General features: G+C 45.7%; 1 protein-coding gene across 2 annotated transcripts in view; it reads left to right on the forward strand.

The window, feature by feature from the left end:
- The window catches only part of cyld (cylindromatosis (turban tumor syndrome)), a 38,624-nt gene extending 20,847 nt beyond the window's left edge, over positions 1–17,777 (forward strand). For both annotated transcript variants that reach the window (XM_054731926.2, XM_054731927.2), the window contains 11 exons: positions 4,971–5,359; positions 5,586–5,751; positions 5,842–5,983; positions 6,072–6,194; positions 9,041–9,132; positions 9,341–9,407; positions 12,670–12,802; positions 16,545–16,653; positions 16,736–16,854; positions 17,043–17,259; positions 17,365–17,777. In XM_054731926.2, the coding sequence (XP_054587901.1) occupies positions 4,971–5,359; positions 5,586–5,751; positions 5,842–5,983; positions 6,072–6,194; positions 9,041–9,132; positions 9,341–9,407; positions 12,670–12,802; positions 16,545–16,653; positions 16,736–16,854; positions 17,043–17,259; positions 17,365–17,549 (1,742 nt within the window). In that variant the 3' untranslated portion in view covers positions 17,550–17,777. The remainder of the gene's footprint in view (positions 1–4,970; positions 5,360–5,585; positions 5,752–5,841; positions 5,984–6,071; positions 6,195–9,040; positions 9,133–9,340; positions 9,408–12,669; positions 12,803–16,544; positions 16,654–16,735; positions 16,855–17,042; positions 17,260–17,364) is intronic.
- Positions 17,778–26,571: the final 8,794 nt, after the last annotated feature.

Here is a 26,571-nt window from a genome sequence, read left to right on the forward strand (position 1 = left end):
CAATCAACAGTTTCACTCATTTTTGTTTTCCAATCGGCACAACGTCTCCTCTTTGTTGGTTTGGGTCTTGTTGGGACGCAGGTGATTCGTGTCGTCACCAGTTGTGAAGCAGCTTTTAAAGGATCGCGATGGCTGGTTTGATAAAAAAACAACTTTATATTTCTGATTTCTTTTGGATTTCGGACAAAAATCACACATTTAATCTGCATTTCATTAATCTCACAGCAAGGTCCTCGTTTGTGTCGTCGAGTCTTAAATGCTGTTTTCACAACTGCTTACTTTAAGTTAGAGACCCCGCCCCCATGGTTCTGGTGTTTCATTGTCTTTATTTATTTATTTTTTGGTGTTCATTTTCATCCATGTGAATGAGAATAATTCGTATTTCTTTGTGTTTTTTATGAAACAAACATTTTGATTGTGGTTTAAAATCTCTGATGATCTTGAATGATGATTAATTTTGCAGACAGGATGCTGGTGGATGTTCTCCGGGTCACGCTCATTCAGAGCATTCCAAGGAGCCATCTTGGATATTTGAGTTGTTTCTCTGCTTCAACACACCTGCTTTTTACAGGGTATCCATCCGCGGGTCCTTAAAAAGTCTTAAATTTGCTTTTCCAAATTTAAGGCCTTAAAATTACAAATAATCCTTAAATCCAGTTTCAAACGGTCTTAAATTACCAAAGACCCAATAAACAAGATACTTTTATTTCTATAAAAATTTTGTGAATTTCTAGTTAGTGTTCAGCATTTTTTGTGTGTGATGTTGGCGTAAGCGGAACCGTACACATTCAGTTGGTGTGAAAGGGGGCTATTTTTAAATGAGCACATTAGCTGGTTAAGCTAGTGGGAGCTTGTGCCATGGGGAAGTGCAAGTTTAATGGTAACTGGATGGCTAATCCCACGTTCACGACGTGGTTAGCACCGGTTCCAGGCAGTAGCTGGAAATTATAGCTTAAATTTAATTTTAAAAAATTGCTTAAATTTGGTCAAAGTGGCCTTAATAAAAGGTCTTAAAAAGTCTTAAATTTGGCTCCCTTAAACCCGCAGATACCCTGTTTTATCAGAGTTGATTAGAGCTTGATCAGCTGCCGAACAGGTAATTTAACCGTAGAACCAGGTTTGTTGGAGCAGAGAAACCTCTAAAATATCCAAGATGGAGGCCCTGGAGGTCCACCGTGGTAGAAGAAGTCTCCCGTCACAGAACCCCTCTGGAACCAGCGAGGTTTAGAGGATGTGGTGGTGATGTCACGCTGCACACCCAGGACATGCTAAAGCTCTGATTTACTAAAACAACAACTCACAACCACACCCCTGGTCTGACAGAAACACCTCTGTCACCTGACCCACACCCAACAGAACCTGTTTGGGCTGGGCTCGTCTGACAGAAGCTGCTGCAGGAGGAGAGATTACAGAAAGTTACTGAGCATGAAGCAAAATTCACTAGAAAACATTTCTGTTTGTTCCGCTAACGAGAAATATTAATATCAGTGAAAATAAAGTTCTCTCTGCAGAACGTCTGTCTGGACCAAGCAGCTGGCTCGGTCTTAAAGAACCATTATGATAAGAAACATAATACATCAAGATGAAAGGCCTGGCGTTGCTTTGCCCTTTTAACCTCCACTCAAAGAATAAAAGCAATTTTTTATAAAGTTTCTCGTCTCGTCTTCCTCCGCTTATCCGGGTCCGGGTCGCGGGGGCAGCATCCCATCTAGGGAGTTCCAGACCGTCCTCTCCCCGGCCACCTCCACCAGCTCCTCCGGCAGGACCCCAAGGCGTTCCTGGGCCAGTTCAGAGATGTACGTTCTCCAACGTGTCCTGGGTTTCCTGCAGGCAGGATGTGCCTGAAACACCTCCCTGGGGAGGCGTCCAGGAGGCATCCTGACAAGATGCCCAAACCACCTCAATTGACTCCTGTCGATATGGAGGAGCAGCGGCTCTACTCCGATTCTCTCCCGAATGTCCGAGCTCCTCGCCCTGTCCCAAAGGCTGAGCTTAGCCACCCCATGGAGAAAACTCATTTTGGCCGCTTGTATCCGCGATCTTGTTCCCTCGGTCATCACCCAAAGCCCGTGACCGTAGGTGAGGACTGGACGGTAGATAGACTGAATCGAGAGCTCAGCTTCTTCAGCACAACAGACCAGTTCAGCGTCTGCGTCACTCAATCCGCCTGTCGATCTCCCGCTCCCTCCTATCCTCACTCGTGAACAAGACCCCAAGTTACTTGAACTCCTCCACTTGAGGCAGGACCTCTCCCCCTGACCCAGAGTTGGCAAGCCACCCTTTTCCGGTCGAGAACCATGGTCTCAGACTTGGAGGTGCTGATCCTCATCCCAGATGCTTCACACTCAGCTGTGAACCTCCCCAGCAAGAGCTGTAGGTCAGAGCCTGATGAAGCTAGGAGGACCACATCATTCGCACAAAGCAGAGACGAGATTCTCCTGCCACTTAACTCCACACCTTCAACACCACCGCTGCACCTAGAAACCCTGTCCATAAAGGCGATGAACAGGATCGGTGACAAAGGGCAGCCCTGGTGGAGTCCAACCCTCACCGGGAACAGGTCCGACTTACAGCCGACTATACGGACCAAAGTCGCACTCCTCTGGTAAAGGGACTGAATGGCCCTTAGCAAAAGACCATCCACCCCATACTCCTGGAGTGCCCTCCACAGGGTGCCTCTGGGGACACGGTCATAAGCCTTCTCCAAGTCCACAGAACACATGTGGATTGGTTGGGCAAAGTCCTCCATCACCCTAGCAAGGGTATAGAGCTGGTCCACAGTTCCACGGCCAGGGCGAAAACCACATTGCTCCTCCTCAATCTGAGATTCAACTATTGACTGGACCCTCCTCTCCAGTACCTTGGAGTAGACTTTTCCAGGGAGGCTGAGGAGTGTGATCCCCCTATATTTGGAACACACCCTCTGATTTTTTATCAACACAACAGTTTTTAGTCTAGCACCTTTTTAGAGGGAAACCACAAGGGCACAAGAAAAATTTCAAAAACGATAATTTCAAAATAGATTGTGGCAATATGGTTTCAAATTCCATATTAATGCAAAATAATAATTATATGAAGTTAATAATAACAGGGAGAAAAGTTTTACTTTTTATCTAAACATCTACATCATTTGTTTTATTTTTCGAGTTTAGTAGTAATTTTGTTCACGAGTGAGGGAAAACTGGAGCTTTAGATCGACAGGCGGATTGGTGCTGCATCTGCAGTGATGCAGGCGTTGTACCGGTCTGTCGTGGTGAAGAGAGAGCTGAGTCAGAAGGCAAAGCTCTAGATTTACCGGTCGATGTACGTTCCTACCCTCACCTATGGTCATGAGCTTTGGGTAATGACCGAAAGAACGAGATCGCTGATACATGCGGCTGAAATGAGTTTTCTCCACAGGGTGTCTGGGCTCTTCCTTAGAGATAGAGTGAGAAGCTCGGTCATCCGGGAGGGGCTCGGAGTAGACCCGCTGCTCCTCCACATTGATAGGAGCCAGTTGAGGTGGCTCGGTCATCTGGTCAGGATGCCTCCTGGACGCCTCCCTGGTGAGGTTTTCCAGGGACGTCCAACCAGGAGAAGGCATAAAGGAAGACACAGGACACGGTGGAGGGACTTTGTCTCACGACCGCAAGGGAATGCCTTAGGATTCCCCCGGAGGAGCTGGTCCAGGTTAGCCTGGCAAGCCAGACTAAATAAATGTATTATTTAGTCTGGCAACGCTCCATTGACGGCTCTCGGTTGTGGGGCGGGTTCTACCGTTGTCTTTCAAATGATCTCCGCATTCCACTGAACAATGAATGTGACATACTCTTGTTTCACTCTGTTGTATCATCCCACCCACCAGGCATATAGAGTGCCCTGATTGGTCCACAAAGCGGATAAAGCTCTGTGATTTGTTCACTAAGCAAATAGAGCACTATGATTGGCCCACCATTATGGACCAATCACAGCTCTTTCTGTGTTTGAAACCCCTCTAGAGAGCTGTGATTGGCCAGCCAGAATGCTGTTGGGGCTTCAGAGGTTCCAATGGAGCGTTCCTAGACCAAACTTTGCAAAGCAAGAATTTTGTCTAGTTCACTAGGCTAGGTCCAGGTGGCTGAGGAGAGGGAAGTTTAGGCCTCCCTGGCCTCCCGCGACCCGACTCTGGATAGGCGGCCGACAATGGATGGATGGATTAAATTTACCAAGCTGTTGACCTTCTAGTTAAAGGGTTACAGGAAGTTGATGTCACAGCTTAAAGTGCAAATGGCTCCCAGCTACTACCACATTAAATTGTAGCTCAGTGGCTGCAAAACTGAGCTACGTTGTTTGTGTGCTAGCTAAAACACATGAGCAGTGGCAGCCATCTTGAATTAGATGTTTTGCTAACGAACAGAATCACCACCTCTTAGCAGGTGATGGTATTAAAGGTGGAACACAGAAAACCATGTTTTAATAATTATTTCTGATTCTAACGGGTCACTCTGAGTGTTTCATGCAGGCTGAACGTGGAGATAGTCTCCTACACCTATCTCCTGCATTAGCTTCAGATCAAAAACAGACAGTGAGACTCTAGGATTAGAAAATCCTGACAGATCTACGTCACACTGTCACTGAACATTCATACATGCCCTGTCAGCACTGCTGGCTAACATTGCTGTTAGCCAATCAGACGCGAGATGTCCACATATCAGGAAATGTCATCTGATGCTCAGCTCTGATTTGACACTTCCAGTCCCTGACTACGCCGGTGCTTTACATCTCCAGAGTGTGACCTGCAAGGCATTCACTCCTACTAGAGACCCCGGCGGGTGTGTCGAGTAAATTTGTGAACCACACCTTTAGCTGTTTCATGTGAAGATGTTTCAAGATGTTGAGATTTGTTCTAATAAATGGTATTTTAAACTAGCTCCTCCTCTACGATGGGTCAAACGGGGATTTTTGATCTACTTCCTGTTTTTCTCTGCTCATCTCTGGTGTCTCCCCTACAGTTGGAGAAGACCCCGCCAAGTCCCTCACGGACACGCCTCCCGAGTTCAACCAGTCCTCCCCACCGTCCAGAGTCCCGCCCACTTCCTCTCTGTCCAGCGACAACAAGTTCCACTCGCTGCCCTTCAGCCTGAACCGGAAGACCGTTCCCAATGAAAATATCAGTCAAGGGCCCATCTCCCTCTCCGTCCAGTCTGTGATGGGCGAGCAGCCCGAACCCCCGTCGCCCGCTGCCCCTCCCTCTCCACGACCTTCCACCCCTCCTCGAGGACAGCCGGGTCTGGAGGTGGGCTCTCTGGTGGAGGTGAAGGAGAACCCCCCTCTATGTGGCGTAATCCGCTGGGTGGGTCTGCCTCCGGGCCTGCTGGAGCCTTTAGCTGGTCTGGAACTGGTGAGACGTCACAAACCCATATTTATCATATATTTTATTTGTACAGATGCTCTGATTTTAGTTTTTTGTGACAAAACCGATATCTGACTCTGCACCTGCCCCTTTTCCCATAATATTTTTCCCGTTAACCTTTCGGTAGGACCAGAGGAACGTCCTAAATCTGATTTATTTAGGTAAAACGCTGAAGGAGTACTTTGCAGGAGTGAAACTGGATGATTTTTCTCAGGAAGAAGAGTGTCCCGGCTGCACCGACGGCACCTTTAAAGGTACTCGCTACTTCACCTGCCCCCCCAAAAAGGCTCTGTTTGTGAAGCTTAAGTGCTGCCGGCCTGACTCCCGGTTCCCGTCCCTGCACCATTCCTCCAATCCCATCGAACGCTGCAACTCTATTGGTGAGTCAGAACGAGGCCTTTGACTGGTGCAAACACGCAACGATTGTTCCCTAAAATGTGTTTTCTCTGTTTTCTCTGTGGCATTGGCAGCCTTTGGGGGGTATCTGAGCGAGGTGGTACACGAAAACACTCCTCCTCGTACGGAAAACGACGGTCTGGATGTCATGGTGGGGAAGAAGAAAGGCATTCAGGGCCACTACAATTCCTGCTACCTGGATTCAACCCTTTTCTGGTCACTTCCTGTTCAGATTAGAGAACTTGGGTCACATGGAACGATCCTGAATATGCAGGTTTTAACGGGGAGGGGGTTTGTTCTGCAGTCTTTTCTCCTTTAGTTCTGTTCTGGACACGGTTCTGTTGAGGCCGCGGTCGAAGACCGACGTCGAGTATTACCGGGAGACCCAGGAGCTGCTACGCACAGAGATCGTCAACCCGCTGCGCATGTAAGTCACCGTAACGACCGCCGCTGCGATCAGCTGATCGGCACACCAATCAGTGTAGTTTGTAGAAAAAAGGTCAGAAGTTTCAAACCCAAATCACTTCATCACAGTTTGATTTGAACTCTATTTTGTATTCAAACGGGACAATTTAAACTTGTAGTCTCTGCTGATGAGGGTCACACAGGTCGTCTGCTACAGCTAAAGGAAAACGTTCATCCTGCCGTGGTCGTTGCATCAGTTTCACTGCTTGTCAGATATCCGATAGAACAAGCACGACTAGACCAGGCTCACTGAAAAACCCTTTTTACTTGTTATTTTAGAAAAAACGATCAGTCACAGATGGTAAACAGTAGGGCTGGGGGTAAACGATTATTTTTAAAACGATTATTCTGACGATAATTTTATCAAATAGTCGACTATTCTAATGACTATTTAGACGATTAATCTAATGATTATTTTTCTATTGCACAATTAATAAAAACCCAAACATCTCTAAGAAATTCCTCAAAAAATGTCGATAGATTGTTATTGTAAGAGAATAAACACTACAGGCCTTCCATTTTGTATAACACTGCTTTTATTGTGTTGGTTGGTTATGTTCTGGTGACGTGTAGAACTTGGGAGAGCAGGCTGCTGCCTGAGAGGTGGTAGAAGATGGTGTGTCTCCATGCTGCTTTGTTTTGGTCACTTATGTGCGTGAGGCGAGTGGTGTTACGACTCTTCCTGGGGAGTTTGGCTCGTGTGCAGAAAGGAAGGGACAATAACGGGATTTAAAAGTTAAAATGATGATCAGGTTTATTTACAACAAAAACACATAAATCTTTCCATCCACAGGTTGGGATAATAAAACTAATTCTGCCGGTGGGGAATTAAAACAAAAGTACAAATAACTGGGGATGTCCCACTGGGCAAAGATTACTGGGTTCTGGACCAAAATAAAGATCTCCAAAGGTCCAAACTCTAAACTGGGCGGTTAAACCAAACTCAAGGTGATATCATAAACGAAACCAAAAACCCACAACACTCTAAATGTAATAAAAGGGAGATCTACATCGCAAAAAAGATGAACTCTAAACCAAAACGTAACAGCTTGTCCAAAAGCAAGAAGCTGTTAGCGAAAACGCTAACAGTAGCTTTTCTATCGTTAAGTTCAAGTTACCAAGTTTAAATAAACCAAAAACACCCAGCAGCAAACAGACCAGCACGGAGGAGAGACTGCTAGCACCAAAACAGCTCTCCTAATGTCTGAAAGAAGCTCCTTTATGAAGGGAGAAGCGCTCCCGGTGATTTTCTACATCTGCGGTAGAGACGGAGCAGCGCATCTGACCCCGGAAGTTGTTGTCCGTTGCCGGGAGACGAAGGCGGGCAACACAGGAAAGGAATCTAGTAGTGAATGGACGTTGATCCGGGTCTTTGGTATTTGGCGGAGATGTTATTGAAGGCGGAGAAGAGGGCGAACTAGAGGGAAAAACAGGCAGATTCCTCCTCTATTTACAAACTCCTGGGAATGCAACAAGTGGGCACGGTGCGTCGACTACCAGATCTGACGTCGACGAATTTTTAGAATCGAGCCGTCGACGTCATCGAGGCTTCGCTACAGCCCTAGTAATTAGACAGAGAAACGCTCGGATTAAAAGAGCCACACAGATCTACGTCACACTGAAAATTAACATTGATGGACTCACCCGTCTTGGCTCTGGACGGGGAAGGCTGTTTTTGGTTTAGCGTCCAGGAATCAGCAGAGCACGTCTAGGCTAGTTGAAGCTAATGTTAGCATTAGCAACTCCACCACACAGCAGAACTCCTAGGGCTTGTGTTATTTGTGGAGAGAAAACATCAACGCTGCGGAGCATACCGAGTTAGTGGCAGAGTGGTGTTGCTTTTAGCCAATCAGAGGGGAGACGCCCAAATATCAGGAAATAAAACTCTAAAATCCACCGTGTTCTGCTCCCCACTCATCTGGCTCACTTCTACTTCCTGAAAAGGGACCGCCAGAGCTTGTTTCCCACAGATATCCACTCGCAAGGCATTAATTTATACTAGAGACATCTGCAAATGTGAAAAAAAAACCCAGGTGAACTTGGTTTCTAAGCCCCTTCAAAATAAAAGCCTCTGTCAAACACGCCGTGCACCTGAAGCCACACTCTCCCTGTTTGCTGACGAGATTCAAACTGCTTTTGAAAATGTCCCAAAATGTTGCGAGGGGTTCCAAACTTTCTAGTTGCAGGATGCTTTTACTTGGGGCACTGGACACATTTTTGTTTGTGAAAGTTTTTTGAGTCCCTCTCAGTGCACTTCCCATTAGTCATCCTGGAGGTGTGAGAAAACTGGGGGGGGTTAAAACGGCGGTTCGTTGTGAATGACTTAATACAAAAAAGAAAAATCCCAGCCTAGTGGTAGAGTGTCCGCCCTGGGACTGGGAGATGGGGGTTCGATTCCCAGTCAGGTCGTACGAAAGACTTTAAAATGGGACCCAACGCCTCCCTGCTTGACGTTCAGCCATAAGGGGTTGGATTGGGGGGTTAAACCACCAAATAGCCCCCGAGCGCCGCCACCGCTGCAGCTCAGCGCTCCCCTCCGTGGGGACGGGTCACATGCGGAGATGAATGCCACCAGTGTGTGACGATGACTATGGGACTTTAACTTTAAAACTAAGACACCCGCTAACTAAACTGATGAAAGATGTCAGTCGAGCTTTTGCCTCCAGTTTGTGCAGAATTTCATTTTGGATTTTTGCACATTTTCAACACAAGTTTTAAACACTAGTCAGGATGATAACGGCGATACGCTCGAGCTGTTTCCGAGTGGTCAGCAGCTACTTCAGGAGCTTCCCGTGTGCTCTTCCACAGACACGGCTACGTCTGCGCCACCAAAGTGATGAAGCTCAGGAGGATCCTGGAGAAAGTAGAAGCTGCTTCTGGGTTTACCTCTGAAGAAAAAGGTGATTTACGAAATAGCACCAGTTTATTCTCACGTCCTGGTTGTTGAGCTTTATAATCCACATGCCAGCGGAAAATATGACGTAGTTGTTATGAGAGAAACGGCAAAATATGATAGGATGATGAATGAAAATAACACTAAAGGACCACAGCTGTTGATGGGAGCGCTCACACGAGTTAATCTAATTAGATTTTTTTAATGAACAACAGACCCCGAGGAGTTCCTGAACATCCTTTTCCACCACATACTGAGAGTGGATCCACTGCTAAAGCTAAGGTAAGAGAGGACAGGTGAATCCGTTTATTGTGTTTTAAAGAAGAAGCTACAACGATGTTCTGCTGAGCTGTGGTGGCCTCATGGAGGGGGCCATCGGCTAGCACACTGCTGCTAACCACTTAAACATTCTCCCTCCCCTGATGATAACACTTTACTCTCTTTGACATTGAATGTGCTACTACTGTGTGTGTGTTTGTGTGTGAGTGTCATGGTGGACGGCTGCTTATACTGAGCCAGGATCCTCTGGAGGTTTCTTCCTGTTAAAAGGGAGTTTTCCTCTCCACTGTCGCTAAATGCTTGCTTAGTATGAGGATTGCTGTAAAGACTCTGACACTAGTCAGTGACTCGATGCAACCTGCTGGGTTTCTTATAGAGGAAACTTTTTACTGATTGGCTTAATGAACTGACCTGGATTGGAATGTTTACTGTGTGAAGGTCCTTGAGACGACAGATGATGTGGTCCTGTTGGCTTCGTCAGAACGTGATCTTCAGCTTTCGCTGGAGCGGTTCGCAGCCGAGTGTGAAGCAGCTGGGATGAGAATCAGCTCCTCTAAATCTGAGACCATGGTCTTGAGACGGAAAAGTGTAGAATGCCTTCTCCGGGTCAGGGATGAGGTCCTGTTCCAAGTGGAGGTGTTTAAGTATCTCGGGGTCTTGTTCACGAGTGACGGAAAGATGGAGCGTGAGATCGATAGGCGGATTGGTGCTGCATCTGCAGTGATGCGGGCGTTGTACCGGTCTGTCGTGGTGAAGAGAGAGCTGAGTCAGAAGGTGAAGCTCTCGATTTACCGGTCGATCTACGTTCCTACCCTCACCTATGGTCATCAGCTTTGGGTAGTGACCGAGAGAACGAGATCACGGATACAAGCGGCCGAAATGAGTTTTGTCCAGAGCGGCTGGGCTCTCCCTTAGAGAAAGGGTGAGAAGCTCGGTCATTCAGGAGGGGCTCGGAGTAGACCCGCTGCTCCTCCACATCGAGAGGAGCCAGTTGAGGTGGCTCTGGCATCTGGTCAGGACGCCTCCCTGGTGAGGTTTTCCGGGCACGTCCAACCGGGAGGAGACCTAAAGGTAGACCCAGGACACGGTTGAGGGACTGTGTCTCTCACCTATCCAGGGAACGCCTTGGGATCCCCCCGGAGGAGCTGGTCCAAGTGGCTGGGGAGAGGGAAGTCTGGGCCTCTTGCCTTAGGCTGCTGTCCCCGGTACCCGACCCCGGATAAGTGGCCCAAAATGGATGGATGCATGAAAAACAAGTCATGAAGATTCTCGTTCTCATGTAGCTAGAATTTCAAAAAAGATTTTGACAACATTCCAAAGAAAGTTGTGCAAACTTTAGGATTTTTTTGTGGTTTTAACAAATACAAAAGTACTAATTTAGTGTGATTACAACTAGGGCTGGGCGATATGACGATTTTAGACCATTTTACGATCTACACATCTGACGGTCTGTCATTTTTGAGAGACCGTTTTATCACGATTCACAGCTCTGCTGTTGAATTTCTGCCTCTGAATGAAAAGGGAACTTACCTCAGGCGAATGACACGCCTTTGTTTGACCCTTAACCAATCAGAGTGAGTCATAGTGCCCCGGCCCCCGCTTGTTTTCACCTGTGTGTGAACAAACATGGCTTCGGCCGCGGCTGAGAGCGACAACGAGGTTTTCGTTCCGAAGAGGAATGCAGGGTTTCCTTAGCGCGCGGCGCTAACAACTTAGCGACGCGACATGTCTCGGAGAAAGCGTAAAAACACGTTGGACACTTCTTCTGAAGCAAGAAAATAACGCCGCTTCTTAAGCAGAGCACGACGCCGCCTCGGCTTGTCCACCCTCTGCCGAGCCGGTGTCGGTACCGACTGAGCTCGGTCACTGGGTCGCTGGAGCTGCCCCGTGACTGCCTGATGGAAAATTAGCGGGTTTCATCAGACTCGTAGTTTCTTGTTTTTGCTGTATTTTACCGCTCCCTCCTGCAGTCTTCCCCTATTAACATTTAAAATGATTCTGTAAATCCGTGTATCAATAGAAACAATCTCTGCCTCTGCCAGCTGCAGTAAATGTAGTTTCCAAATAATAAATAAGAGGTGCATTCATCTGTGTATCTCCTTTGATCCGCATTAGTGATGTTTTCAGCACCAGAACAGTGAAGCAAAGAAAGATTCCTGAGTTTGTTAGTAATTTTATTTATTAGGTGCATCTAACCTGTTCTATTTTTCTCTGAAATGAGATCAGATCAGTGCTTCTATGGGTTGTCTCCAATCTGCACTGGAAAATTTTACTTTATTTAGAGACTTGTTGCAGAAAATATTCAGAATGTGCAGTTTTTTGCTACCACAAGCGATCTCTGGTCCAGCCGCACATCAGAGCCGTATTTGAGCTCAACTATCCACTACATGAGCAACTGGGAGCTACATAGTATTTTGAACAAGTTCATGTTTGCACAATACGTTTGCAATTGACATGTTTGCACTTTAAATATGTTTACGATTTTAATTTATGTTAAGTTACTTGAAAAACGAGAAAAACTGATTTTTGTAATTGTTTCTCTCAGGGCTTTTATCATCTCTGGTGTGAGTTTAAAATATAAGTGTGTTAGCACTGTGCTGATTATCCCTAATATGAATAAATGTTTATTTATTCAATGTTGCTCTTCTTTAATACGCAATTGAAGTTATGCTATTCATGGATAAAAAAATCGTGATAAAATCGAAATCGTGATAAAATATTGGAAAAATTGTGATATTCTATTTTTGCCATATCGCCCAGCTCTAATTACAACTGATGGTTAGCGCATTTCCCTTGGTTTTTGCCCCCAACAGAGCTGGTAAGATCCAGGCAAAACACCAATGAGACATATCTGTCCTGTTTCATATCTTCTTTTAAATGATCAACCATAGAAATGTTTTAAAGCAGACCCGCTTTTTTTCCTCTTTATTTTGCATCTGAGGGGTTAAACCTCTGTTATTAGAGTGGTCACTGTTGGCAACAATCTAGATTCTGCAGAACAAAAGGTTTCCTCCATGCTTCAGCTGTAAATGTGGACCTATCCTAAACTTTAACAGTCACTTTTGTTCCTTTAGTTTGTATAAATGTTGAACAGGAAGAGCCTCGGAGTGAAGAGGGAAGCTGCTCGGGAGGCTGAAACGTTCAAGCAGAACAAAAGAAAAGCTGCAGACTTCATTATTCATGTTTAGTGTATCAACTTGTTTGTTTTCAGAGAAATAAAGATGTGGAAGAAGCTTTCACCTCTAAGTGAACCTTTGCTTTTCAGGTCAGCGGGCCAGAAGGTCCAGGACTGTTACTTTTACCAGATCTTCATGGACAAGAAGGACAAGGTTGGAGTTCCCACCATCCAGCAGCTCCTGGAGTGGTCCTTCATTAACAGTGACTTGAAGTTTGCAGAGGTAAACAGATTTTAAAGGGACTTCACGAACTTTTGAGTTTTTATGCTCACGATTGCCCCCTCAGGCCAAAAGCGTAACGGCAGCTTCAATAGTAGGCTCGTGCACGAGGCACACATGCTGTACGTGCACACTCCTTAACGAAAATAACACCTGGGTGTGTGTGTGTGTGTGTGTGTGTGTGTGTGTGTGTGTGTGTGTGTGTGTGTGTGTGTGTGTGTGTGTGTGTGTGTGTGTGTGTGTGTGTGTGTGTGTGGCCCAGAGGACAGGAAAACGCGCAGCTAATTAATTAAATACTTTGGTTCTGTACCTTTCTCTTCAGCACAGCCGACAAAGGTTTATGATGGGTCAGTCCTCCTGCATGCTCAGATCATTCCCTTCCCTTGCTTGAAAAATTGTTCCAAAATGAAAGTTGAACCCACATCTTTTTATCTGTGAATTCAATGCCGTTCGGCGAGTCTCAAATAAAAATTTGAGCATCTTACTGTAAAAATATATACCATTAATGTAAAAAATAAACTCTAAATAAACTATGTTCACATCCAGAATCAAACCCAGGTCTTCCGCACGAGAGTCCGACGTCTAACTAGGTGAGCTACACACCAGTGACGTCTTGTGTATCTGTAACATTTATATCCTTGAAACAACGTCCAAAGAACGGTTCGGAGTGAAAATGGCTGTTTTGTTGCTAATTAGCAGGAAATATCTAGAAGAAAGTTCTACAGAAAGTAGCTAAGGGTCCTCAGAAATGTAGCTAGCTTTGTCACTAGGCGTTAGGAACAGCGACAAAGTGGCACTGCCTCTCTCTCTGCTGCTAAAGCTACGGATAGCAAATGCTACGGGCGATGCCTGAGCGTGAACGCGCATGAAGCAGCCTGCTCGACCCGAGCATCTCTCTTTTTCTGTGATTTTACAGAAAAACAGGCCCGAGCCCAGTGACATACGGGCTTTACCTGTTAAACACCTGTCGAACTCGCTCCTCTCTAAAGTTGCAGGTGGGTTTTTCCCGACGGTCGGGTCGGGACTAATCAGGCCCAGGTCACTGTCACGTTCAGCCCTACATCTGTTGTGAGTCCGATTTTTTCCTCGTGGTGACCCCAGTCTCAGGGGTCGTGTAGCATTTCATCCAGGGAGGTTTCATGTTTCCCTTTTCACGTAAGCCGGGCGTACACTGTGTGACTTTTTCACTTTTTTGAGCCGATTTTCCACTCGTGCGAGAATCCACAAGATCGGGGCGAGTTTAGCGCCGAGCGTCGTGTAGTGTACAGGGGTTACGAGAGGCGATTAACACCACGTGACCAGCTACCGATCAGCAATCGTGAGCTCGCACAGACTTCTGGAGTTTCTAATATTTTGCTCGTCCCTCGTGAGGGTATCGCACTGTTGAAGCGGCGCTGCGAGCAGCTGCGACCCAAAAAGTACCAGAACCGCTCACGGCGCATGCGCAATCCTGCATCAACACCGCTCGCCCGCTATTTCCCTAATAACACACGCTGTTCGTTTTTGTTTCTACACGTTTTTTACTCACAAAGATTGTCAAGAAAGCGTGTTTGTCGTGTTCATGTCAAATTAAACTGATCACAAAACACAGATTTACTTTCTTTATTTGGTTTTCCTCATCCAACCCCCATAAATCCCTGTGTGTCCTCCTGCAGCACTCCTGAAGGACAACAGGCAAGACAAAAAAGTCTGACGTGTTGAGTAAAAACTGCTATTTTTAGCATATTTCTAGGTCCGACGTGTTGCTACCAGACGTGCAGTGTGAGCACATGACTCGTGAGATCTACCCTGCGAGGAAGTCGTACAGTTTGAACTGAAGCTGAGTGCTACGAGTGAAAAAGTCGCACAGTGTCCGCCCAGCTTAAGTTATCCTTTTATTGGCTCAGATTATGAAACTCACCTGCAGGTTCACGTCTTCTTCAAGGCCGCTGTCAGAGGCCGGGTCCAGTCATGATTAAGCACCAAATAAAACTGCAAAATAACTGCAACTGAACATCAAGACCTGCAAAAACAAAGAAACTTTGTGCTTAAGGTTAAACGTGTTACCCTGCAGCTCACCTCCGGTTCCTGGCCTCTCGTTCGTCACAGCAGCGACTCGCACGCCCGCTGCTGTGGTTAAAATATTCATTGTAAACATCAGAGCAAAATGCGGATGGCCAGAAGAAGCCAGATTTATTTGATTACATCCAGATTTGACAACGCTATAGCTCGTTTAGGAGAGAGCTCCTTGGGTTGTTCTGTTTAAATCGAACCATGACATAAACAATAAAGCATAAAACATGTTGCCATATCTTGCAGATCTGCTGTGGCCGTGGAATAATCTTCATAAACCATGAAACTATGCTTTTGTCTTTTCGTACGAGCTAACCGTTTACCTAAAGTCATCATGAGGATTTGAACATATTTTTGTTTTAATGTATTTTAACATAAAGGAGAACTTTTTAGAGCAGGTCTCACCTGTAACACCGTGGTACCAGCAGGGGCGCCTCCAGAAAATTTTGATAGGGGTGGCCAGATGGGGCCCAAGAAATTTTTGGGGTGGCACACCAAACTGGTCCTTGTGGCAACTCTGGTTGAATTTAGTGTGTGGCGATGTGCTGCATTGCGCCTTTATTCGTTTTTATTAAAATACGAGTACGTATCCAAAACACTTAAATTTTACAAACACAAACATTTCAGTTATTTAAAATGTTATCCCAAATTTAATTTAAAAATGTATTTTTTTAGGTTAATTCACCTGCTGCTGTGTTCACAAAAAAACAAACTATGGAAATAAAAACTTTTTTAGAATGGTGAGCTGCAGAATCATGCTTTCTTTTCTCATTAATTGTAATTTTTTATTTTGTTTTACAATTATGTCTTGTTCTCGACCGGAAAAGGGTGGCTTGCCAACTCCGGGTCGAGGGAGAGGTCCTACCTCAAGTGGAGGAGTTTAAGTATCTCGGGGTCTTGTTCACGAGTGAGGGTAGGAGGGATCGGGAGATCGACAGGCGGATTGGTTCGGCGTCTGCAGCGATGCGGACGCTGGGCCGATCTGTCGTGGGGAAGAGGGAGCTGATCCAGAAAGCCAGGCTCTCGATTTACCGGTCGATCTACGTCCCAATCCTCACCTATGGTCATGAGCTTTGGGTAATGACCGAAAGAACGAGATCGCGGATACAAGCGGCCGAAATGAGTTTCCTCCGTAGGGTGGCCGGGCTCAGCCTTAGAGATAGGGTGAGGAGCTCGGACATTCGGGAAGGACTCGGAGTAGAACCGCTGCTCCTCCGGATCGAAAGGAGCCAGTTGAGGTGGTTTGGGCATCTGGTCAGGGTGCCTCCTGGACGCCTCCCTGGGGAGGTGTTTCGGGCATGTCCTGCCGGCAGGAGGCCCCCGGGTCGACCCAGGACACGTTGGAGAGGTTACATCTCCAATCTGGTCCGGGAACGCCTTGGGGTCCTGCCGGAGGAGCTGGTGGAGGTGGCCGGGGAGAGGACGGTCTGGAGCTCCCTAGTTGGGATGCTGCCCCCGCGACCCGGACCCGGATAAGCAGAGGAAGACGACGACGACTAATTATGTCTTGAATAAACAAGATCAATATATGGTTTGACTGAACATTAATATGATTTGTTAACACTGCCCTTTCTGGGTGGGGGGCAGCAGTTTTCTAGGGGTGGCCATGGCCACCCCTGGCCACAACTTGGGGGCAACCTTGGATACCACCTGGGTAAATAAATGTGTTTATCATCATTTCTTCCTCCCTCAGGCTCCCTCTTGCCTTATCATTCAAATGCCTCGATTTGGAAAGGACTTCAAAATGTTCAACAAGATCTTTCCCTCCTTGGAGTTGGACATCACAGACCTTCTGGAGGACAGTGAGTTGTTTTCCATTTCCGTAGAGGCGATTGGAAGCCGGGTGGGGTCTTATAACAAAGTTTCTCTCTTTTGAAATTTTAGCTCCAAGAGAGTGTCGCATCTGCGGCGGCCTGGCTCTCTACGAGTGCAGAGACTGTTATGAGGACGGGGACATCACGGCCGGCAAGATTAAGCAGTTCTGTGAAAAGTGCAACACACAGGTAATCAGTTAGCCTGTCGTCCACCAGGTGGCGCCAAATCCAAAGGAATCCCATCGTCTGTTGTGCTGCAGAGTTCTTCATCTTCAGTTAGAACTTTCTGGTGTTTTAATGTTGTTTATGCTTTTTAGTCTGTTTTTTTATTAAACCACACGAAGGATTTGGGACGATGTCTGGTTGTGCTCATTTAGGTTCACCTCCACCCGAAGAGGAAAACTCACCGACACAGCAAACTGTCCGTCCCCAAGGAGCTGCAGGAGGGTACAGGACGTCAGGGCACTTTCCCCCGCCAGCGGATGGAGCTGTTCGCCGTGCTGTGCATCGAAACCAGCCACTATGTGGCCTTCGTCAAGTACGGCGCCGCCGACTCTGCCTGGCTCTTCTTTGACAGCATGGCTGACCGCGACGGTGGGTGTCCCCGGATCCTGGATTCTCCTGTTTGGTCTCACGAGAGGAACTTTAAACCAACATCAGGAGTTTAGATTTTTAAAAGCTTCCATCTTGTTTCTCCAGGTGGACAGAACGGTTTCAACATCCCTCAGGTGTCTCCCTGTCCAGAGGTGGAAGCCTACCTGAAGATGACCCCTGAGGAGCTGCACACCTTAGACCCCAAGAGCATCCAGGGCCAGGCACGCCGCCTGCTCTGTGACGCTTACATGTGCATGTATCAGAGCCCGACCATGAGCCTGTACAAGTAGAACCCCACACACACACACACACACACACACACACCGCCACCACCTCTCCTCCTCTGCACCGCTCCCTCTGGCCAGCAGCTTCCCTGAACGACCAGAACTTTACAGCATGAACCGAAGGAGGTGTCTGCCACCAGGGGGCTGCCCTGAGGAACCCACCCACGTCTCCTCAGCGCCGGCCCGCTTCTGGAGGTCAGAGAGGCGAAGGAGAGCGCGAGAAGCCTATTTGCACTGTGCATAAGTGTTGTGTTCATCGCGTAGTCCTATGTAGCTTCCCTGCGTCTCCCAGCTGAGCGACGGTCGGCTTTCCGAGGAGTCACTCCCTGCTCAGGGAGGAAGGAGACGGGCGGAAGGCCGCTCTGCAGGAAAAACAGAAGGAGCTGGTGGGAGGACCTCGCTCACCTCATTTACCTTAAGAAAAGAGGAGTCCTGCTATTCTTAATCACTGTAAAGATGGGAGCTTTTCACGAGCGCACGTTTAGGAAGCAACACGGTGTGGAAAAGCTGCTCCAGCCCGTTTGAGCTCGCGTTAAAGTCGTCCTTTCAGTATAAAAGTCCTCCGGTTCTGCGTCCACACCGGACCTCTCTGCTCCGCCTGAACTGGTTCACAGATTCTTCCCATCTTGCCGTGTGAAAACCTGTTCGTGCTTTTCAGAATAAGACGCACATCTCCTCCGCCCCCATAAAAAGGAACATTTTAGCTATTTGAAGCCACAGAGTGCTAATTTGTTGTCGGGGAGACGTGAGCGGTTCCGGAGACGCATCTGAATGGAAAAAGCGACGCTCTGAGGTGAAAAACCGGAAAGGTCGGGCTCCCTTTTCCCCTTGGAGGTGTTTGTGGAGGAACGCACGTTTGGCTCACGCTGGTGACGAGCGAGTCCAAACGCTGGTTTATGTTTACAAAGCCTTTCCCCTGCTCCTCCAGGCAGGCTCCGTTTTTGTTTTCAAGCAAGTCTCGACTCTCGCTGCCTTTCGTCATCGCGTGACGCGCTCGCATTCCCGCGGACTTGCACCAGATAACGGAAACGTTCATCAACAAACATTATTTATTACTCTGATCATAACAGGTCGCATCAAACAGGGTCGACAGCGTTGCGAGACTTGGGTACTACTCGTCCGCCTTCACTGTATATTTGAGTTCTTGTACTTCACGTCGTCTCACAGCAACTACTGATTGGTGGAAATGAAGACGCACAAAAGTGCATTAAATATTTAAATAAGATGTTTTATTTAAACTAGAATCATCAGTTTTACAGAACAAATGGCCAAAGTGGCCGTTTGTTCCCACATATCACAGAAAATTGGTTAAAAGCAACAAAGTACAACCATCAGCATTAGATAAGATGAGTATTTAAATATTTTCCTAAACATTTTAATCGTGGATTTAATTGGGAGTTTTTTTTTTTTTGTTTCCTTTTTAAATGACCGATCCAAGTTTGGTTGTTTTCTCTGTTGCGCGGATCTCGACAGAAGGACTTCCTGCGTGAACTTTGCTGCACGCTCGTCTCCTCGTTCTGAGAAGAGAGGGAGGCCTGTTGTTGTTGTTTGTTTGTTTGTTTTTCTGTTGCATCTATACAGCGTAGGCAAATGTAACAGGTGGAAAAGTTAATGTCTGTGATGTTCTTGTTAATGTCAACTAAATAAAGCTCATTTTGACAGGTTGACTGCAGGTGGAGGGCTCATTAAGGTCACCGAGGACACGTGGAGTTATGAGAAGGAAGCTTTTATTTTTTGTTATTGTTACAAAAACATGGAGCAGCTGTAGTCCAGAACGGAGAGTCCTTCTCCTCCAGAGTGTTGCAGGTTTGATTCCCAGACTTCCTCTGCTTATGTCAGGCTTGGATAAACTCATCTGCTAAATGACTCAAACATCCAACAAAACTTTATTTTTAGCTCTTTTAAAAGAAAACAAAGTTAGAATCTGAAGATCTTAAGTTAACGTAACGTAATTTACCAGTTGTATATATCTCTTTGAACAACTTTATTTTGGAAGAAGAAGAAGAAAATATAATTTCTATAGCGCCTCTCAAGATAAAAATCACGAGGCGCTTCACAAAAGCAAAAAATGTAAAAATATAAAAAAGCATTTAGAAAATGTTTAGAAATATATTAAAATGAGCAAAAATAGACAATTGTGATTAAAAATGTTAAGAAAGAGAGAGAGTGAATAGGAAAGAGGGAAATCAGTGGATCCTGAGGAAGGTGGAATAGGTGGGGAGAGCAGAATAAAGAGAGAGAGGTGAAGAAGGTCATACAAAAGCCAGCTTGAACAAGTGAGTCTTCAGCTGCTCTTTAAAGGAGACCACTGAGTCCACTGATCTCAGGCTCAGGGGGAGAGAGGTCCAGAGTCTGGGGACCACAGCAGCAGATGATCTGTCACCTTTGACCTTTAGCCTGGTGCTGCACAACCAGTAGGCTTTGATCACTGGACCTCAGGGACCTGCTGGGGGTGTAGGGACTAAGAAGATCACCAATGTAAGATGGTGCTTGTCCATGTAAGGCCCTATAGACCAGAACCAGGATCTAGAAATGAACCCTGAAGTTGACTGGCAGCCAGTGAAGCTGGAGGAGAAGCGGGGTGATGTGGGTGTGTTTGGAGGACTTGGTCAGAAGCCGAGCACAGGCGTTCTGAACCACCTGTAGCCCGTATGGCTGGGCCCCACCAGATGGCGCTGCGGAGCTCCATGTGTGCCTAAAATAATTGGGGGAACAGAATGATTTGTTGTAGAGTAATACTGGATAGAAACTCTTTCTGTCGCCCAAGGATTCTGTTATAAACATTTGTGCGTTTAAGTTTTGCCAGAATAGTGACGAGCTCAGTAGTCCTCTTTAAAAACCGGAGATGTGGTCGTTTTAAACATGGGAGATCGGAAGCACACGCTCAACTCATTCTCAGTGGTAAGCCGTAGGGCCCAGAGACTCCGGCCCCAAGCTCAGATCATCCAATCAGTAGCTGAGAAAACCAGGCGTGAGTTCATGCTTATGTCCTGTGGGACAGCAGCAGCCATGTTGGTCATGCTGGTTAGCCAACAAGAAACAATGAAGGTCATTTTTTCCCACGTGAACAAAAGTTAGAGATGAAACCTGAAGTCTTTAGCTAACTATGAAAAGACAACACTGGTACCTGTTGAAAACAGGGAGAGCAGTCGGACCGGGAGTGAGGGAGGGGAGCACCTGCTGACGGGAGGCTACACGGCTGGAAAGTCTCCACCAGTTTGGGTTTGCTGGATTACATTAGTGGGATTATTGGATTGTAACAGAAGAGTCACTGAATTCTCTCAAGATGAAAGATCACGTTTAAGAAGTGAACAACGCTGGTGAGTGACGTTTTCTATGTAATGTCATGTTTGCTCTTTTTTTTGGGGGGGGGGGGGGGGGGGGGGTCTTTACAGTAAGTACACAACATTATGTATAAAACTACAGCCAAGAGGCTCTTTTATGCATTTTACGTCAGGAATGCAGAATGGTGAAGTACACAGGTGGCAGTACAACAAAAGACTAATACTTTCAATTCAACTTTGTTTTTCACCTTGTCAGTTATTTTCATTCCTACTCATTGTCACCGTTTTACACTTATTTTTAAAATATCTGATCAATAGAGCTAATTTACTTCAGATTCTAGCTGAACTCTTGGTCCTAGTGCCCAACCAGTCTATTTAATAAAGTGTAATATTATTTTTGGACAGTAAAAAGGGCAGGGGACAAAAATTGACTTTGGAAAAAAAAGGGGGGGGGGGGGGGAGAGACATGTCCCCCCTGTCCCCCCCAAAAATTACACCCGTGTTTGCATCACAGTTATATTTAGGAAAATCGTTTTTAAAATTAAAATTTTCTGCGTAAACTTTTAATCATCAAAACATGTAATCTAATACTAAATTTGTTCAGTATTCCAAAGAACTCGTACAGTAGTGTCCCAACTCGGTCCTTGAGGTCACGTATTCAGGGTTTTAGCTGTTTTTCTGTCCCAACTCTCCAGACTTTAATCAGCCTGGTTAGCTTCTGAACAGGTGATTCAACCATTGAATCAAGTGTGTCGAAGCAGAGAAACTACTAAAACATGCTGGTCAGTGAGTGGGCTAGGAGGACCCGGGTTGAAAAACTCTGATCAAGTTTGAATAATTCTTAGATTTATATTTCATTATAACACAACGCTTATGTTCCCAGATGAAGTTCCTTGTGTGGATGAAAGGATGAAGGTGCTTTGCAACTGTCCCAGTTCGGATTCATCAGAGGGATCAGAACTATTCCCCGTTTCCCCAAACAGAGGCTGCTTATAGAGGTGCAGCTAAGCCTAACCCCCAAAATGTGAAATCTGTTAAAAGTCACAAACACGGTGGCATATTTTCACCGTCCTTCTGTTGTTTCTGAATGTCCTCCCTGATAGGATTCCTGCAGTAAAGCCCAATTTAGTCCTCTGCATGGAGATCATCCGCATGAAAAACAATACGATTACATGCTGCTGCTCAATGGAGGATGAGAAATTCAATTCAAATTCAAAGATACTTTATTAATCCCAGAGGGAAATTCTAAGATTAGATATTGTTTGTTTGGCCTGGGTTCCAGTCGACTATCTGTATCATGTTCAGATTAAATCTTCATCCAGTGACCCAATTCCCCAGACGGCTTCTGACAAAACAATACTCGGGGATAAATCAGCATGTATTACACATCCCCCCCCAACACCTTACGCTGTTTAGTTTCTGCACAAACTTGAAACCAGCGCAGCAAGCTGAGTTCAGAAGTGCCAGATAAGTATTTGTCAACAGAACAGCTGGTGCACAATGCCCTCTTGTAGCTTTATGCCACAGCATATGCCAGCCGCTCGTAGTGTGTGGTAATTTAGCCGGGCTGCTTTCTGCCGGAACAGATGGGCTGAAGTATTGTTATTCTCACTCCAGCGCCGGGTCCCTGGGGGGAATCACTAAATAAAATCAAAGCAGATGGACCCCTCTGGGCTAGGCTGTGTTAATGATAAACAGCCAGAACAACCGGTGTCCATCTAACACCTTAACCCCTCCTCCTCCTCCTCCATAACCTCACCTGCACCGGCCTTCGCCCAAACAACAACCAAACCCAAACACGCGTCAGGAAGGAAACACGTTTTTCCCAAAACTCGGCAAAAGTTCCTGCTCCAGTCATTTCTGCGTTGACCTTAAACTGTAAAATTCTCCCAAAACAGAATCTGATATTTTCAGAAATGCCAGCCTTCCTTGTTCTTTCTCACTGACGGAGGACTGTTTTGTTCTTTTTTCGTGTCTAGCCTTGTCAAGACGCAGGCTCATCTGGTGCCCCCCCCCGTTGTTTTACAGTACATGGGAATGCAGGGCAGTTCGCACTTAGCATTGAACTCTAAAGCCGCTTTCATTCCCATGGGAACAGACAGCAGTAAACAAAGGAATCCTATCAGCGCGGAGGGAAGGTGAATGTTTAAGGCTGTTCGCAGACAACAGGAAGGCGGTGATTTCCGCCACTAAAGATGAAAAACCTTTTAAACCAATCAGTTCTAACCCAATATGCCGCTTCACTGTTGCTTCAACTCCATCACGGTAACTGGTTTTATTTAGTGTTCTCAAAGGTCACTTTCTGATGAAGTCAAAGTAGTGTAATCAACCTAAATGTTCATTGCCAAAAGTATTAACTCTGCAGTTACTCCGTCACTCGCAGCTATCCTAAAATCTCAGTCTTTCCTTCCTCCTCCTTCGGGCCTCTAAAAACGGTTATTTCTCACCATTATCCTGATCGGTTTCTTTCCTCGGACACACACCCCTCCAGAATTAGCAGATCCATCTATTTGATTCATCAGCAGACGGCCACCAGCGCCTCTGGCTTTGTTTGTTATCAGGACATAAAATTAGCGTTTCAGTCTAAGTTTGCTGCTTCGCCCTATAGACCAGACGACGTCTGACAAACATTCTTGATGCAAACGGTGGCTCACAGAACTGTTTTCATGGTGTGTGTAAAATCTGATTTTCGTTTTACTTATAAACTGGTGAATTACTGGATGTTAAGCGTTGAAATAATGTATGAATCAGCTGTTATATAAGGGGTAGTAGGTTGGACTAATATTGTTTTTTTAATTGGAGATACCAATGCCGGTGTCGGTATGATCGGCTCGGGGTCCTTCGACTGTCGATGACGTCAAAGTACGGCAAACCCACTCGGACAAAATACACTACACATCTATACTGTTGGAAAGAATTTAGCAGTTTTGTTATTAAAATAATGTTTCTTATGACGTAAGTTTGTGTTTATAATGGTATTTGTAAAATAAAACACTATATTTTATTCATAATGTTGAACTCCTCTTTGAGCACATCCCTTGAAGAATCATAGGTATTAGCAACACCTGTGTAATAGTAGTGTGTCCCGTTTATTGAAGTACTTTGTGTTTAGAGTTTTTGACGTCTTGTCCATGCGTAGTTCAGTTACGCTCACAGCTGCTAGCCAAAACTCTGGAGTTAAAAGTTTTCTGGCTTTACTAAAATACCTGTCTGTACTTATTTGATTGATGGTAGTTTTACTTTCTGTTAGACTCCAAATGTAATCATTTGGCACGTTTCTAATTCATCATTTGTAATAATGTAATCGGTGATATTAGCATTAGCATTCCTATGGGTTTTTCCATGTATATTAGCATTGCGCTAACCACTCGCTGCCAAATTGCAGCCTTTGCGATTAGAGAATCTCCTTTTGTCACATCGCAATTTAATTGCACACGTAGTTAATCGTTCAGCCCTAATATACATGCAGCTCTATGCTAAAAGTGTATTTTCAAAGAGGTAATGATGGATTTCTTTGTAAAAGTTGTCCATCTTTCCAACAGAAACATTTGCCTGGACCAACGTAACGTGATTACGTAACTTCCGTAAGGTTCATGTTCAGCCAATCAACTACTTTGACGTCATCGGCAGTCGAAGGACTCCGAGCCGATCCTGCACCCGAGCAGATCCTGTACCGACACTGGTTGTTAGCTGATGGCTAGTACGTTCTGCTGATTTTTATGAGCGATATCCAGACATTTTCCACCTTATTTTTATGCTAAATTATCACTAATAACGTTGATTTATGCACAAAATCTCTGACGTTTAATCAGTTTTTGAACTCTGAGTTTAACCGACTGTTAAATTTCAATTTTGAGCATTGCTCAGTGTTGAAGTCAGACAGCTAAATAAAGTTAATTTAAAGTATTTAGCGAACCTAAAATGAATGAATGAATGAAAGTTTTTTCTTTTTAACACGCATCCGTACACTGCCCTGTTTTCACATTTTCCATATATATTTATATACACACATAAAAAAGACCAGTTTTTCAACATCTCTAGATACACCTGGGCAAAAAAATAAAAACAAAACAAAAATAATACATTTAAGTAACATTATGTAACAGCACTGGGCTGCCCGAGGATGTGCCTGACTTTAGATCGGCTTTACTAAGGACAAATATGGCCGATGCTTTAAAATGGTAAATATTGGGCCAGTATAGAGCTCCGGGAGTTGACGTCACGTTTCCCGGCATGCAACAGTTCAAATCGAAATGGCGCCATATTGGCATGCAGAAGCCGGCAGCTAGACTATTTGTTATTGTCAGAAAACTCAATCAAACGGGAAATATGGTAGATTCCTGTTGTGCCTCAGGATGCAGAACAGACGCGGACGACATAAGGAATGAGTCATCTACAGGATTCCTTAAGATCCGGAGCGCCGCAAACATTGGATCATTGCAATAAAATGCGCTAGTGACCGGGCGAAAATGAAGCTGTGGGATCCCGAGAGTAAAGGTTTTCGCTTATGCAGCGACCGCTTCATATCAGGTATTTAAACCAACGTTTCCTCAACTGTGTATGGTATTTATTTTAAATGCTTTTATTATGATTCTTAGTGGGCTTCCTAAACTTATTTTGGCGTGGCTTTTTCTGTCTTATTACTCATAGCAACAAGTAAACATCACGTAAAACGTTGCCTCGTGAGTTCTGCGTGCTGCCGTTTACGTGTTTCATGATCACAGCATTTAACCGGCTAAGCTGTATTTCATTTTTAAGCAATGGTTGAGCAATTGTCAGATCACACATAAAAAGCACTTTGGATTGCTATTATCTGTCTCACCGAGACTACTTACGTGTAAATCTGTTATTTGTCCGTCCATCCATCCATTTTCATCCGCGTATCCGGAGTCGGGTTGCGGGGGCAGTAGCGTGACTTCCCTCTCCCCAGCCGCCGGAGCCAGCTCCTCCGGGTAAATCCCAAGGGGTTCCCCGGTCAGGTCCGGTGTTGTGCCGGTAAGAAGTCCGCTCCGACAGCTTCTGGCGTTTTTAAAAAGTATCCCAGGGACACGGTAAGGGTCGGAGATGTTTAGTCTATTTAATTTCTGACTATATAAAACGATTTCTTCTGTTTTAAAGTGTGAAGTAAACTCCGACGAAGTAAAATCCAAGCGGATCCCGTTCATGTTCATGGTTACATCCGTGTTTGTTTACCTTTTTTGCATGCCAAAATGGCGTCCACTAACTGAGAGTCACGTGGGGTCCGGAGCTCTATATTGGACCGATATATCCGCCTACCCCCTATTTAAGGGCAGAGGTTTTGAAAGTGCCGTTTGTAAGCCATGTGTGGCTGTCGGAGCCACTTTTTGGTAGCCAGAGATCTAGACAGACAGGAGCCAAAGCTGAATGATGTCGGGGCAGCCATGCAGGTCTACCACTGGCCTGATCAGTATCGTGTTATGCCAATCACAGCGCTCGCTCTAGTGGGCAGGATGATACGACAGAACTTAACAACTAAGATGGCGGTGGCTCGTTTGAAACTGCTTTGGTATCAACGTTGGACTTTTTAGACTTGGACTTTTCTGTGAGTCAAGACCAGATAGAGGTACTTAAGTCCTAAATTTAGACAAAGGATGTCTTTGCGTCTCCTTCAACTGTGTATGGTGGCCTGCCCCTCTGACTGCCATCCGTAGCGGTGAGTACGTCTCGTTGTCCAATAGCATGTGGAAATGGTTTGAAAGACAACCATAGATCCCGCATTGTGA

This window comes from Nothobranchius furzeri, chromosome 9 (genome assembly GCF_043380555.1).
Source record: "Nothobranchius furzeri strain GRZ-AD chromosome 9, NfurGRZ-RIMD1, whole genome shotgun sequence".
Taxonomy (NCBI): Eukaryota; Metazoa; Chordata; class Actinopteri; order Cyprinodontiformes; family Nothobranchiidae; genus Nothobranchius; species Nothobranchius furzeri.